The sequence below is a fragment of the Panthera tigris genome, chromosome B1 (genome assembly GCF_018350195.1).
Source record: "Panthera tigris isolate Pti1 chromosome B1, P.tigris_Pti1_mat1.1, whole genome shotgun sequence".
NCBI lineage: Eukaryota > Metazoa > Chordata > Mammalia > Carnivora > Felidae > Panthera > Panthera tigris.
Genome location: NC_056663.1, coordinates 197,275,057 through 197,290,870, shown reverse-complemented (window position 1 = coordinate 197,290,870; position 15,814 = coordinate 197,275,057). Strand labels below are relative to the sequence as shown.

The following is a 15,814-nucleotide window of genomic DNA, read 5'->3' as shown; positions in this document are numbered from 1 at the left end:
TGACATGGTGTGAGAGTGGGGTGATAAGTGAGAGCCCCAAGTTCTCTTTTTCATTCTTTCTTGTTCATTAATTCATTTAACAGACGATTTTGGGTACTTTTATGTTGAGAACATACCTTCGTATGCCATACATCCTACATATGCTGTTGGATAATTAAGAATCTGGCTGGCCTTTGTCCCCATGCTTGGGAAATAGCCTCTAAACCCTTGGGATGTCCTGAGTGATGGGACTGTCTTTGTTATTCGTGGCAGGCCTGTCAGCCCCCACCTGATAATTTATGCAAATGAGATAACTCGTTGACTCAATCATGCCTCTGTAATGAAACCCCAGTAATAACTCTGGACACAGAGGCTTGGGTGAGCATGCCTGGTGGACAGTACTCTGTGCATGTTGTTACACACCCATGTACTGGGAGGGTAATGCGTCTGGACTCCGTAGGGAGAACACCGGAAGCTTAGTGTGTCAAAGCCCCAGACCTCACCCGATGTGTCTCTTCTTTTGAGAATCCCCATCCCCTGGCTATGTCAGCACAGAGCCCAATATGGGCCTCAAACTTACGAACCGTGAGATCACGACCTGAGCCCAAATCAAGAGTCGGACACTTCACCAACTGAGCTACCCGGGCGCCCCAACCCCTGTCTGCTTTCTAGTTTCCATTGTCACTCATGGTACCCACCCGACACGCTCACTTGCTCAACGTTGGCTCTTCTCAGTGACTCTCCTTAATGTCCGCCCCAGTGGTCATCCTGCTCAAGGCCGTCCACTCTCTCCGGCCCCTTGCACGTGCCTGTGGGCGCATCCTGCTGACCCATCCCTCTTCACCAGGTGCTCCTCCAGTGGAGCCACACCTGGGCCCCATCCCCATTGGTGCCATCCTCAGTTTCGTGGGGCCCCTTGGGACTGGAGCCCAGGCTCTGTATTGTCCACTGAGGCTCAAACCTTGCATTTCTTTTTTTTTTTTTTAACGTTTTTTTTTTTTTTTTAATTTATTTTTGAGACAGAGAGAGACAGAGCATGAACGGGGGAGGGGCAGAGAGAGAGGGAGACACAGAATCGGAAGCAGGCTCCAGGCTCTGAGCCATCAGCCCAGAGCCCGATGCGGGGCTCGAACTCACGGACCGCGAGACCGTGACCTGAGCTGAAGTTGGACGCTTAACCGACTGAGCCACCCAGGCGCCCCTCAAACTTTGCATTTCTTTAGAATACTGCTTCCAGAATCTTCCTGTAGGCTCTCCGAACAACACCCATGAGCAAGAGGAGTTCTGACTTATGCTCTGGGCCGATACATCAGCTCACCTGACACATCAGCCCTGTCTGCCCAGAAAGGTGGGTGCCTTCCCAGATAACAACCCCAGGAACCCAGAAATCCCCATCCTGCCTCTGATACTTCCATGCAACCCTCAGTGGGTTCTCAGGTGGGAGCCAAACATTGCAGGCCCTTGGGCAATACGGGGAAATCTCCCAGCACAATTCCGGCCACCATGGACCATTGTAGCTGTACTCATGGAGCAGATCGCAGGCAAGCAGCATTCTCCTACTAAAGGTCAAGGCTTAGAATGGCACAAATCTGAGGCCATTTGCCAGGTTTCAGATTGGCATCTTGAGCCAGCAGCACGCATGACTGCTTAAAAATTTCAGGCATCATGTTACATGTGATTGGTATGTAAATTAGCCTTGGATTCTGCATAGCTTTTACAAAGGCATCAGAATGCTTTAGAGAGGTAGGTATGTAGATGATACAGGTAAGTAGTTGGCAGGTAGGTAGGTAGGTAGGTAGGTAGAGAGATAAGTGGAAGAGAGGTAAGATAGATGGGAGACAGGTAGACAGATGTGTAAAGAGAATTAGGTAGATGGATGGATGGATAGATAGATGTGTGAATGTGGTAGAACTAGAATTTTTACATAGGGCAAATGGGAATTTGCTTGAGGGTGAGGAGGTCTAGCAGACTTGCCTTGGAAGTGCATTTGCACACAAAGAACTTTTTAAAAAATATTAAATGTATACATTTACTCATTACACATCAAACATTCATTATAAAGGTTTATTGTGTGCCAGACCCTTTTCTAGGTGCTGGCATTACAAAAGCAAGACAATTGTGAACACTATGTCTACAGGGGGCTTAGATTCTAAAGTAAAAGGAAGAGTAGACAAGAAGCAAATAAATATATAACACCTCAAGTTGGTTAAATACTACAAAGAGAGATAAGTTAAGGCAGAGGCTAGAGAGTAATGGAGAGATGCTGTTATGGATGGGCTGGTTGAGAAGAAATCTCTGAGAAGAGGACGTTTCAACAGGCCAGAAGTAATCAAAGGAGACAGCATAGGAATATCTGGGAAAGAGCATTCCACTAAAGGGAACAGCAAGTGCAAATGTCCTGGGGTACCAAGTGCATGTGTGTTTGAGGATCAGCAGGTGGGGAGGGGGTCATGGGGATGAGAAGAGGCAGTGAGGGGAACATGCCAGAAATAAGAGCAGAGTGGTCACTAGGCACCAGACCCTGGGCATAGGCCACAGCAATCGGGGTTGATTTCTAGGTGTGTTGGGTGGCTGTAGAAGGTTTGAAGCTGAAGCACAGTATGATCTGTCTCAATTTTTAAAGTATCCCTTGGGCTTTTGGGCTGAGAATAAATTGTAGAAGCCACAGTGGAAATAGGAAAACCAGTTAGAAGACCCTGCAGTGGGCCAGGCTGGACTTCCTTGAAGGGTAGATGTTGGGGTATGATGGTGATCAATGCACCACCACAGCACAGAAACTCTGAAGCTTCAGTGGCTAAGGATAGTAAAGACTTCTTTCTACCTCATGCTAGCTCATGCCTAGTGCCTGCCAGACCATTCTCTGCCGTCTAGTACCTATGCCATCTAGGGGAAGAAAAAACTGAGGAAACTTCTGGATTCCTCACTTCAAGGCTAAGCCTCAAGTGGCTTATATTCACTTCTGCTCAGATCCCATTGTCCACAGTTGGCCAAGGACCTATCATGGATGCACAAGGCATGTGGGTGTTCTCTTCCAAATGGGGCATAAGTAGTCAGATGGGAAACCAATGGGAAGTTAGGGAGTGGAGGTTAAAGGGCCGCCCACCCCACCCCAGGAACTAGGATACATTAACCTCCCTGGGCCTCAGTTTCCTCATCTATGAAATGGGGTTAGTATACACAAAAATAAACTCAAAATGGATGAAAGACCTAAATGTAAGACAGGAAACCATCAAAATCCAAGAGGAGAAAACAGGTAGCAACCTCTTTGACCTTGGCCGCAGCAACCTTCTTACCAGACATGTCTCCAGAGGCAAGGGAAACAAAAGCAAAAATGAACTATTGGGACCTCATCAAGATTAAAAGCTTCTGCACAGTGAAGGAAACAATCAACAAAACTAAAAGGCAACTGACAGAATGGGAGAAGATATTTGCAAATGACACATCAGATAAAGGGTTAGTATCCAAAATCTAGAAAGAACTTATGAAACTCAACACCCTAAAAACAAATTATCCAGTGAAGAAATGGGCAAAAAACATGAACAGACACTTTTCCAAAGAAGAAGCCCAGATGGCTAATAGACGCACGAAAAGATGCTCAATGCCACTCATCATCAGAGAAATACAAATCAAAACCATGATGAGATATCACCTCACACCTGTCAGAATGCCCAAAATTAACAACTCCAGAAACAACAGACGTTGGCAAGGATGCTATGTTTGTGGGAATGCACACGGGTGCAGCAACTCCGGGAAATAGTATGGAGGTTCCTCAAAAACTTAAAAATAGAATTATCCTATGACCCAGCAATTGCACTATTAGATACTTATCCAAAGGATACAAAAATGCTGATTCGAAGGGACACATGCACCCCAGTGTTTATAGCAGCCAAATTATGGAAAGAGCCCAAATGTCCATTGACTGATGAATGGATAAAGAAGATATGGTACATACATAGAATGGAATACTACTCAGTGATGAAAAAGAATGAAATCTTGCCATTTGCAACAACGTTGATGGAACTAGAGTGTATTATGCTAAGCAAAATAAGTCAGAGGAAGACAAATATCATGTGGTTTCACTCACGTGGAATTTAAGAGTCAAACAGATGAACACAGGAGAAGGGAAGGAAAAAGAAAATAAAAACAGAGAGAGGCACACCATAAGAGACTTAATATAGAGGAAAAGAGACTTAAATATAGAGAAAAAAACAGAACAGAGTATCCAAGAACTGTGGGAAAACTACAAAATCTGTAATATACATGCAGTGGGACAGAGGTAGGAACAAAGGAAATATCTGAGGCAATAATGACTGAGAATTTCCTCAAATTAGCATCAGATACTAAACTGCAGATCCAGAAAGCTCAGAAAACACCAAAACGTATAAATTCTAAAACAAACAAACAAACAAACAAAAAAACACTACACCTAGGCATATCATATTCAAACTTCAGAAAATCAAAGATTAAAAAAAAATCTCTTGAAAGAAGCCGGATGAAAACAATCTTACCTACAGAGGAGGAAAGATAAAATTTACACCCAAATTCTCCTCAGAAACCATGCCAGAAGAGAATGAAGTGAAATACTCAAAATATTGAGAGAGGAAAAAAAACCCACCAACCTAGAATTCCATACTCTGCAAAATTATCCTTCAAGAGTGAATGAAAGGTAAAGGTGCCTGGGTGGCTCAGTCAGTTAAGCCTCCGCCTTTTGTTCAGGCCATGATCTCAAAGTTTGTGGGTTCGAGCCCCACATCAGGCTCTGTGCTGACAGCTCAGAGCCTGGAGCCTGCTTCAGATTCTGTGTCTCCCTGTCTCTCTGTCCTTCCCCTGCTCACATTCTCTCTCTCTCTCTCTCTCTCTCTCTCTCTCTCAAATAAATAAACATTAAAAAAATTTTCCAAACTATGAATGAAAAGTAAAGACTTTTTCAGACAAACATTGAGAGAATTTGTTGCCAGTAGATCTGTGCTGGAAGCCAAGCTATCCCAGCCTGAGTGGCAGGACGCGGGCTGTGGACGGATTGGTGACTGCAGGGCGGCCTGCCGACAGTGAAGCTTCTCGTACTCCCGCTTTTAGGAAATTTGGCCTTATTAAAGTACCTGGGGTATTGTCTGTTGGGGAATTGCCCTCTGCAGCCCCCCTGGGAAAAGAACCATTGGGGAAAAAAATAAGGTTCCACAAGAAATTGTGTGGCCTTACATTTAGCCCTTGCCATCCCCTATGGAGACTCCTCTACTTACAGGAAGGATAGCCTCATCCCTTTGCCAGCAAAGAGGGCCTGTAAAGAAGAGACATATGGATTTGAAAGCCCCACTCCAGCAACTAAGGAGTGTATCTCTGGGCACAGGTGACTTCAACCCCTAGGCCCACCTGGCCTCCGGAGGCATTCCAGATGATGACTGAACCTAGTTGGTTAAGGTACAGAATGGTTCATTAGTTTCTAGGTGCATTGTCTCGCTGAGAATATATGAGGCATGGGTTTCTAAGGCTTTTTCAGCCCCTTTCTGGCACCTCGGACCGAGGCAAACACATTGTTCTTCTGGCCTCATGTGGTTAGGAGGTCATGCTCCTGTAACTGTTCCACTTGAGGTGTTGAGAAATGGAGGTCCTTTCACGAGAACAGCAAAGCAAATGCTTTGTAGATTATAGATAAATGCAGATGCATAATGGAAAAATGTAAGAGATTAATCTATGATATTACAAAGGGTATGCGGGAAAGTTAGGGGAAAATCATCATGTTATTTCTTAAAGGTTGTCTATACATAGGAACATTTTCAAAATTAGGTAATGTTAGAAAAACATAGATGACGTATGTTACAAGGAAATCACTAGCAAATATGATGCCACATTTGCTACAATAAATTGGCCAGTCCAACACACTGCTGTTGTCTGTGTTCATTTTTATTTTAGTTTTAGTTTTTTATTTTAGTTTTGTTTTATTTTCACCGACGCTGTTCTTCCTTTGGGAACCCCTGGACCTGCTGGAGCTGGTCTCCGGCAGATCTGCCTTGCAAGAAATGTTAAAAGAAATTCTTCGAAGGAACCTAATATAGGTCAGAAACTCAGCCTTCCATAAAAAGAAGAACACAGGAGAATGAATAAGTAAAGGTAAAAATGAAAACTTTTTTTCTTGTTCTTAATTAATCTAACAGATTATTATCTGTTAATATTATCTATTGATTATTATCTATTAATAATCAATAGGTTATTATTTTGTTCAGAATATTCGTGAAATACTGAGGTATAAATCTCACAATTAATTTTGTTCAAAATAATAATGATAGTAATGTATTCGATTATCTATATAATATGCTTATGTCTAAGTGGGTGGGAGGGAGGAATTAGAAATATTTTGTTATTATAAAGAACTAACATTACCAGTGAAGTAAAGTAGTATTATTTGTAAGTAGACTTGGATTAGTTGAAAATGCATATTATAAACTCTTGAGCAACCACTAAAGAAAGTTAAAAAGAAGGGGGGGGGGATTGATATGCTAGGAAAAGAGAGAAAATGGAATCATACAAAATGCTCAGTTAAAACCACAAAAGGCAGAAGTATGGGACAAAGAACAAAAATAGGGACAAAGAACAAGGGTGACAGATAGAAAAAGGAACAGATACAGTGTAGATATTAATTGAACTGTATCAGTAATCACCTTAAATGTCAATGGTATAAAATATGGCAATTAAAAGACAGAGATTGTCAGACTGGGTCAAGAGAACAAACTGTCTGTTTATTGCTATATGTTGTCTATAAGAAACCCACTTAAAATATAAAGACACATGGGGCACCTGGGTGGCCCAGCTGGTTACCATCTGACTCTTGATTTTGGCTCAGGTCATGATCTTACATTTTGTGAGATTGAGCCCCACATGAGGCTCTGCACAGAGCCTGTTTGGGATCCTTTCTCTCCCTCTCTCTCTGCCCCTCCCCTACTCACTCTCTCTCTCTCTCTCTCTGTCAAAAATAAATAAAGGTTTTTTTACAAAAATATAAAGACACATATAGATTTTAAAAAGTACAAGGATCGGGGTGCCTGGGTGGCTCAGTCAGTTAAGCCTTTGACTTTGGCTCAAGTCATGATCTCATGGTTTACGGGTTTGAGCTCCGCATCAGGCTCTGTGCTGACAGCTCAGAGCCTGGAGCCTGTTTCAGATTCTGTGTCTCCCTCTCTCTCTGCCCCTCCCCCCTCACGCTCTGTCTCTCTCTCCTTCAAAAATAAATAAACATCAAAAAAAAATTTTTTTAAGTACAGGGATGGACAAAGATATACCATGCTGACATGAATCAAAGGAAAGCAGTAAAAATGATATTAATTTCAGACAAGGGATACTTTGGCAAGAAGAGTTAACAGGGAAAAAAGGGGGCATTACATACGGTTAAAGGGACCAATACTGCAAGAAAATATAGCAAGCCTTAATGTGTATGTGCCTAACAACAGAGCATGAGAATACATAAGGCAAATGCTGACAGAATTGTAAGGAAAAATAGATGACCCACTATTAAAGTCAGAGACTGAAACACCCCTCTGTCAGAAATGGACAGACGCAACAGGCCAAAAATCAGTGAGGACATAGCTGAACTCAACAACACCATCAGCCAACTGGATACAGTGGACGTCTACAGACTATTTCATCCAACAGTAGAATATACACTCTTCTCAGGCTCACATGGACATTCAGCAAGATGGACCACATTCTGGGCCATAAAACACACCTTATCAAATTTAAGAGAATCTAATCATACAGTGTCTGGTCTCTGACCATAATGGAATTAAACTAGAAATCAATAACAGAATATGCTGGAAAATCCCCCAAACACTTGAAGATTGTACAACACCCTTCGTAATAACACATGGATCAAAGAAGAAATCTCAAGAGAAACTTTAAAATAACTTGATCTAAATGAAAATGAAAATATAACTCATCAAAATTTGTGGGATGCATCAAAAGCAGTGCTTAGGAGAAAATTTATAGCATTGAATGAATATATTAGAAAAGATGGGAGATTTAAAATCAATAAGTTTCCATTATAGGAGACTAGAAAAAGAAAAGCAGATTAAATCCAAAGTAAGCATCAAACTGGAAGTCCTAGCTAATGCAATAAGACAGCAAGAGGAAATAAAAGATACACGTATTGAAAAAGAAGAAATAAAACTGTCTATTTCACAGATGACATGGTCATCTGTGTAGAAAATTTGAAAAAATTGACCAAAAAAAATCTGGAACTAAGAAGTGATTGATTATAGCACAGTTGCAAGATAACAAGATTAATATATGAAAGTCAGTTGCTTTCCTATACACCAGCAATGAAAAAAATGCAATTTTAAATTTAAAATATTACCATTTACATTAGTATTAAAGAAAATGAAATACTTAGGTATAAATCTCACAAGTTCTATAACAGCTATATCAAAAATAAACACTCTGATGAAAGATATCAAATAGTAACTAATTAAATGGGGAGATATCCCACGTTCATGAATAGGGAGACTCAATATTGTCAAGATGTTCGTTCTTCCTGACTTCATCTATAGATGCAATACCATCCCAATCAAAATCTCAGCAAGTTATTTTGTGGAAATCTACAAACTAATTTCTAAAGTTTATATGGGGAAACAAAAGACCCAGAATAATCAACTCCTAACACTGAAGGAGAACACAGTTGGAGGACTGACACTATCTCACTTTGACTTACGGTAAAGCTACAATAATCAAGACAGCATGGTATTTGTGAAAAAACAGACAAATAGATCAGTAGAATAGAACAGAAAACCCAGTAACAGACCCACATTAATACAGTGAACTGATCTTTGCAAAAGAGCAAAGGCAATACTATAGAGCAAAGATGGTCTTTTCAACAAATGGTACTGGAACAATAGATATGCACATATCAGAAAAAAAATCTAGACACAGACTTTGTACCTTTCACAAAAATTAACTCAAATTGGTTCACAGACATAAATGTAAAACACAAAACTATAAAATTCCTAAAAAAGAACAGGAGAAAATCTCGATGACCTTGGGTGTGGTGACTTTTTTTTTTTAATGTTTATTTATTTTTGAGAGAAAGAAAGCATGAGCAAGGGAGGGGCAGAAAGACACAGAATCCAAAGCTGGCTCCAGGCTATGAGCTGTCAGCACAGGGCCTGATGCAGGGCTCAAACCCATGGACTGTGAGATCATGACTTGAACCACAGTCGGCACTTAACCAACTGAGCCACCCAGGTGCCCTATGGTGATGACTCTTTAGATATAACACCGAAGACACGATGTGTGAAAGAAATCATTGATAATCTGGGCTTCAATTAAATTAAAAACTTCTGCTCTGGGAAAGACAATGTCAAGAGAATGAGAAGATATGCCACAGACCTGGAGAAAATATTTGCAAAGATACATCTGATAAAGATCTGTAATCTAAAAATATACGAAGAACTCTTAAAACTCAACCAAAACAACACAAACGATCTGATTAAAGGATGGGCAAAAGATGTGAACAGAAACCTCACCAAAGAAGATTTATTGACGGCAAGTGAACATTTGAAAAGATGTTTCTATCTTTCCCAAAAACATATGAAAAGGTATCCAACATCGTATGTCATTAGGGAATTGCAATGGAAACGAGATACCAGTACTCACCTATAGAACATCCCAAATCCAAAATACTAACAACATCAAATGCTGGTGAGAATGGGAAACAACAGGAAATTTTGCTCATTGCTTCTGGGAATGAAAAACAGGATAGCCACTCAGGACGATGCTTTGTCTGTTTATTGCAAAACTAAACGTACTCTCCCTCTTTGATTCAGCAATGGTGCTTCTTGATATTTACACAAATGAACTGAGAACTTATGTCTACACAAAAACCCGCACATGGATGTTTACGGCAACTTTGTTCACAGTTGCCAAAACTTAGATGCAGTCAAGATGTCCTTCAGCAGGTGAGTGGCTCAATAAACCGGTACATGCAGACAAGGTGTTATTACACTGTATTAATACAATGCATTAATGTATTGAATATTATTCAGCTGTAAAGAACAAAGGAGCTTTCGAGCCATGAAAGGACCTGGAGGAAACTGATAACGGGGGAAGCTTTTGGGGGTGAGGGACACGGGGGCGGGGGGAGTGGTTCCCTGTACTTCCTGCCCAATTTTGCTGTGAACTGCTTTCAAACTGATCTAAAAAAATAGTTTCTTAATCGAAAACAAGTTTTAAATGACCGAATTGCTCCTTCCTCCTGTTCCCACAGTCATGGCTTGAACTTCTGTTTTTCCATCCACATCATTTCATTCAGGGTTCAAGTTTCACATGGCTTTTTGGTCCACAAACCATTAGTGCAAAGGTTCTCCACCCTCTGCTGGAGTTTCTGCTGAACTGTCATGATGAGGCAAGAGTGTAAATTTCCAATCTTCTTGTTTTAATGTTTATTTATTTATTTTGAGAGTCAGAAGAGAGAGCGAGCCGGGGAGGGGCAGAGAGAGAGAAAGAAAGAGAGACAGACAGAAAATCCCAAGCAGACTCCACACAGCACAGAGCCTGGAGTGGGTCTTGAACCCACAAACTGGGAGATCGTGATCTGAGCCAAAATCAAGAGTCAGATGCTTAACCGACTGAGCCACCCAGGCGCCCCTCCAATATTCTTTTATAGGCAAATATGGACAAATCAGATCCTCGTGTCAGGACAAGGTCACAACGACAAAATCAAAGCCACTTTCTTCAGCAAGAGTTTGGGGAGGCCATCTAGGTCCCTGGCTTTCAAATGGGTCTTAGCATCAGAGCCCATTTTCCAAATGAACTTACACAAAACGTAGAAGGGTTTCAAACAAAACGAAACAAACTCAACAGAAACTAGAGCTGTCCTGACACTCGATTCTGACACACTGCATTTTCAAATACAGTCATTATTCCTCCCAGCACATCAACCGAGAAATGTGTAGACCTCCTTTCCAGATTATTGTCCAAATAACTGGTGACAACATTGAACAGAACAGGGCTCAGGAGCAAGATTTAGAAACTTCCCTCTCCTTTCACATATATAGACACATTTGCAAAGATGTAATGATGTACTTATTTTGGACATTCTGCTGTAAAACTTTCCAAATGCACAGAAAAGTCAGGGAATAGAACAGAAACACCTACATCTGGATTTTACAGTTGTCATTATTTTTCCGTATTTCTGTCACGAATATAGCGCTCATTTTTTTTTTTGTCTCCTAATTTGGACAAACCAGCTATAAAAGACATCTGAAGGACTGTCGAAGGACATCTGAATTTTTAAAAGGCAATTCTGCCAAGTTCAGGGCTCCTGGGAACTTTTTGGGACCCCCTGGTCCAGCCTCCCTTGTGGTTTGCACATGGGGATGCTGGGCTCCAAACAAGGCCCGAAAAGCCTTCAGAAAGGTCTACAGCCTGGCTTCCGTTTGCCCCGTTAGCTCCTGCCCTGTGCTCCCCAAAAGGCATTCTGCGTTCCAACCGCATCTCGCCTGCATTCTTGCAAACATGTCACAAATGGCAAGCCTCCGTGCCTTTGTTTTACCTTTAAGGTGAAGCTGAGGCATCACTTCCTCCAGAAAGCCTCCAGGTAGCCTTGACCTACCTCCGCCGTTGCGGGGTAAGGTGGACGAAGGTGCAGGTATGTCAAGCAGAAGCCAGCACCCCCTGGCATGGATAGCTACCTAAGAGCCTAGGTAGGCGGAACCAAATCTGAACCTGCAAACCAGCAGGGAGGAGTTAGGAGGGCCTGGGGATTGCTAAGACCGCCACTCAGAAGGGGGTTGGGAGGACATTGAGGAAGCAGGACCCATGCAGGGGCTCCTGTTTCAATTCTGGGAACACCATGAACTCTTGGCTTGTGGCAATTACAACGTGGCCAGCTCTTGGAAGGCCTCCTCTACTGAGGACTGAAATAGAGACAATGTAACACTTGTTAGCTACCTAGTCAATCCTGCATCCCGAGCTCAGTGTAACTCCCTCAGCACCCATCATCATTCCTTCCGAAGAAGTTTGGTAACCTTGTGGGTTCTGCCTTTAAATTTTTTTTTTCAACGTTTTTTATTTATTTTTGGGACAGAGAGAGACAGAGCATGAACGGGGGAGGGGCAGAGAGAGAGGGAGACACAGAATCGGAAACAGGCTCCAGGCTCCGAGCCATCAGCCCAGAGCCTGACGCGGGGCTCGAACTCACGGACCGCGAGATCGTGACCTGGCCGAAGTCGGACGCTTAACCGACTGCGCCACCCAGGCGCCCCATGGGTTCTGCCTTTAGAAGCCTGCCTACCCCACCTGCAATTCTGAGCACAAAGTCCATTTCCGCCCTCTCTGTCTCCCATACTGAAAGCCCTACGACCCCAGATAAACACCTTTGGTTGCTTTACAGACTCTTCTTGATTGACATAACCTAACGACTTGATTCCAGACCGAAACAAAAGCCAGACAAAACAGACACCTGAATGACCACTAGTGGTAATGGAAAGCCATAAACCCAAAAAGAACAGATCAAGAAAACGTTTATGCATAAGGTCTCTCCGTGGCTCCGTGCCCAGGATAAGATCCTCAAGCACTGCTCCCTGGGAACTCCGGAGATCCCTGTCCTTGCCCTGCACTCTCCCAGGACCCTCCAAGGCAGGGAACTGAACCCTCCACATTGTCACCATTGTCTGTTTCTGTACCTCCCATCCTCCCCTCACTCCTCCCCTCGAGGGCAGAGGCTGGTCTGACTCCTCTCTCTCCCTCTCCTAGGTCCCAGTGTCCGGCAAAGGGCTGGCACAGAACCAGCCTGGGAACACTCCCGAAGTTTTCCGCGTGGCCGCAGCGCCCTCTGCCGGGCGCATCCCGCAGCCGCGGGGCACTCACCAGAGTTGGGGCGTTCACCACCGACAGGTTGTACCCATAGAGGAAGGAGGAGCCGAAGGCGCCCACCAGAGAGGCCACGATGAGCCAGCAGGACCAGTCCTGGAAAGGAGAGGACAGTATGTCAGATCTGGCCGTTGGGCACAGAGCTAGGGGCCCGCAGGACGCACCTGAGCTGTCCCCTTGTCTGGGGAAGGGGCCCTAGAGAATTGCCCGAGTTCCCGGAGCCCGCTGACAGGTGGGATCGCTGTCCACGACCACTGCGCAGGCGGACGCACTGGGGGAATGCGGTCAGCCCACGGGTTCAGTTTGCTTCTGCCTGCGGCCACAGACCTGTGACTCACAGACCCACAGTCCTTAGCAGGTGCTCTGTAAGCAGCCACACACTATTATTTTAGCTGAATTTGGCCACTTTCTGGACCACATAGGAGCAAAAAGCAAAGCCAGACTTAGCCGCCAATGGTAGCGGCTGGCACTTACAAGAGGTATGGGCTAGGCATTGAGCTGAGCCCTTTCAGGGTATTATCTCACGGAACGCTCAGATCAGTACTATCTCATCCCGATTTGATAGGTGGCAAAAGAGACGCGCCGAGACGTCCGTGGTGCTGTCTGGGATGGGGGCTGGAGCCCATGCAGTCACCCGCTGCACCGCACTGCCTGTCCCCCAGTGCCTCGTCATCTGGGAACAGTGTCTAGGGGCCTGAGGCTGCTCACAGCTGCACAGGTGCACACACGTTCGCATGCACGCATGCACACCACTGCACACGCCCTTCCAGGCCGAGCTGTCAATCTCCAGGCCACCATGAGCACCGCAGGACAAGGACGTGCAGAGAGATACAGGGCTCAGCCTGGAGAACGGGGCATCTGCCCCCATGTGACCCTGTCCTTCATCCGAGCGTGGTCACAATCAGGACAGGACCATGCAGGAGAAACATCTGAACCCCCTGGCCGGAGCTGACCAGCTGGCAGGGGCTGGAGGCAGAAGGGGTTCCCATCCGAGGCTGGCCAGCGGAATGTGGGCCACTCTCCGGATGGAGGGGACCCAGGTGCTCTTGGAAGGCACCTTCTCTGTTATCATATAAAATGTGTGCGTGTATCGGGCCAGGCCCTGATAAAGCTCTAGAGATACAGCGGGAAACAAAACAGACAAGGTCCACAGTTCAGGGAACTGTGTCGGTCAAATACTGTCTGGAGGAGAGAGCTGGACCCCGATAGCCACTCCCGGACCCGCCCACGTCAGTAGTCTCCTCTGGCAGGGGACGCGGTGCTGGACGGCTCTACCAGTCAGCTGTGGGAACCTGAGCCGCTTTCTTCACCTCCCTGGGTCTCATCTTGCCCAGCTGTAAAATGGATCTAATAACAGCACTGGCCACACAGGTTGTTGAGGAATCAATGCGCTGCCGGATGAGGATGTTTAGAAAGTCGCGCGCACACAGGGAGCGTTCGGAAAGGCCGCTTACTCGTTTTACTTTCCCTCTGGCCCCGCCATACAGAACGGCTGTTGTTCGAATTAGGTGCCAAGCTGCCTCTTGGCCCTGCCCGTGCAGATACATGCGCCCGAAATTCCCCTTCTAGAGACGTTGGCATCTACGACCCTTTCCCAACGCCTTCTCCTCTGAATGAAAACTCCACCCCCTCTTTGGTTCAACTCTGTCCTACCCCCAGCTCTGCCACTTAATGACTGTAACCTTGGGCCAGTGGCATAACTGCTCTGTGACTCAGTGGGCTTATCTGAAAACAGGGATGATAATAGACCCCACCTCACAGGCTGTTATGCTGAAGAAAAGAGTTAATTAAGGCAGACAAGGCCTCTCCTGTCCTGTGGCAGGTGCCTGTGAGCATTAGCAGCAGAGTCGGGGCGGTGCCCAAGGGTCTTACTTTTTGAGGGGAGGGGGTCTTGCTTCCAGGCACCGAGCCTGAGGCACAGAAGGTATTCAGTAAATGCCAGTGAGAGGACGGAGGGGAGAAAAAGGGTTTATAAGCCACAGGGGCGGTCATTGCCAGGTGTGGGGCCAGAATGGGTTTCTACAGGAAGAAGAGCCTGAACTAAAAGAGATCCATTGCTAGAACAAGAACTGCATTTTGGACAAAGTACCCATCCTCCACGGTCTTTTATCTTTGCACTTATCTTCTGGGTCTCAGCTCAGATGTCACGCTGCCTGACTCCCTGGCCCGCCCTGGACACCTCCTCTTCCTGGACCCCCTTGCCCTGGCCCCGATCGCTGTCCCCTTGTCTGTACCCATCAGAAGCTAGAGAAAGGCAGGTGGGAGTCTCTCCCTGGAGCCCCTGCCGCTGCTTGGCCAGCCCGTGCCCACCCCCTCTCACCACCGGCCCCGGGGGACAGAGGTACCTGCTGTGGGGGCGGGGAAGGAAAAGGGGAAACCACCCAGCACCTGCCAGGCTGTTCACGAGCACGGCCATGTTGCCAGAGCTGGAACTCCACGGCCAAGGTCACGGGGACCGGGGTGCCGGCTCTCACGGCAGGCTTCTGTGACCCAGGGCCCCAGGCGGCGGAGGCAGCCGCAGCCGCCCACGCTGGGCCTTCCCACCCCCTGGCAGGTCCTGAGGCCGCTTTCTGCGTTTACCTTTCTGGTCCTCCCGCCCGGCGTCCCTCTCAGGGCGTGGCCACACTCGGCAGCCCCCGGATGGCCGGGGCTGCACGTCAGGGGAACCCAGGCCCGGGAGTCCATGCTCCCGCAGGCCATCCCGGGGCATCTCGGTGCAGGAGGCAGAGTCCACGAGGGGGCGGGGGCCTGGCAGGAAACGCGGCCGCTCTGTCTTGTCTGAACAGGAAACGGGCACCGTGCGCTTTCCCCCCTGCTGTCATAGCAGCACCGAGGGATCCTGGAGGGAAACTGGCCTTCTCGGGAACCACCACCCGGGGTATGGATTTTTCCTTTGGCATCAGCACCTTTCATTTTCCTGGCCAACGAGGCCAGCGAGCCGGGAGGGGAGCGCTGGCCATAAAGCCGGGTGCCTCTCCGA

At 46.0% G+C, this 15,814-nt stretch overlaps 1 protein-coding gene across 4 annotated transcripts in view; it reads right to left on the bottom strand.

The window, feature by feature from the left end:
* The window catches only part of SLC2A9 (solute carrier family 2 member 9), a 257,130-nt gene that overhangs the window by 202,119 nt on the left and 39,197 nt on the right, over positions 1–15,814 (bottom strand). For 3 of the 4 annotated variants that reach the window (XM_042984934.1, XM_015534686.2, XM_007075764.3), the window contains one exon: positions 12,832–12,930. In XM_042984934.1, coding sequence (XP_042840868.1) covers positions 12,832–12,930 — 99 coding nt within the window. Of the gene's footprint in view, positions 1–12,831; positions 12,931–15,414; positions 15,589–15,814 lie in introns of those variants that run through there. The other variant, XM_042984935.1, reaches the window with a different exon arrangement.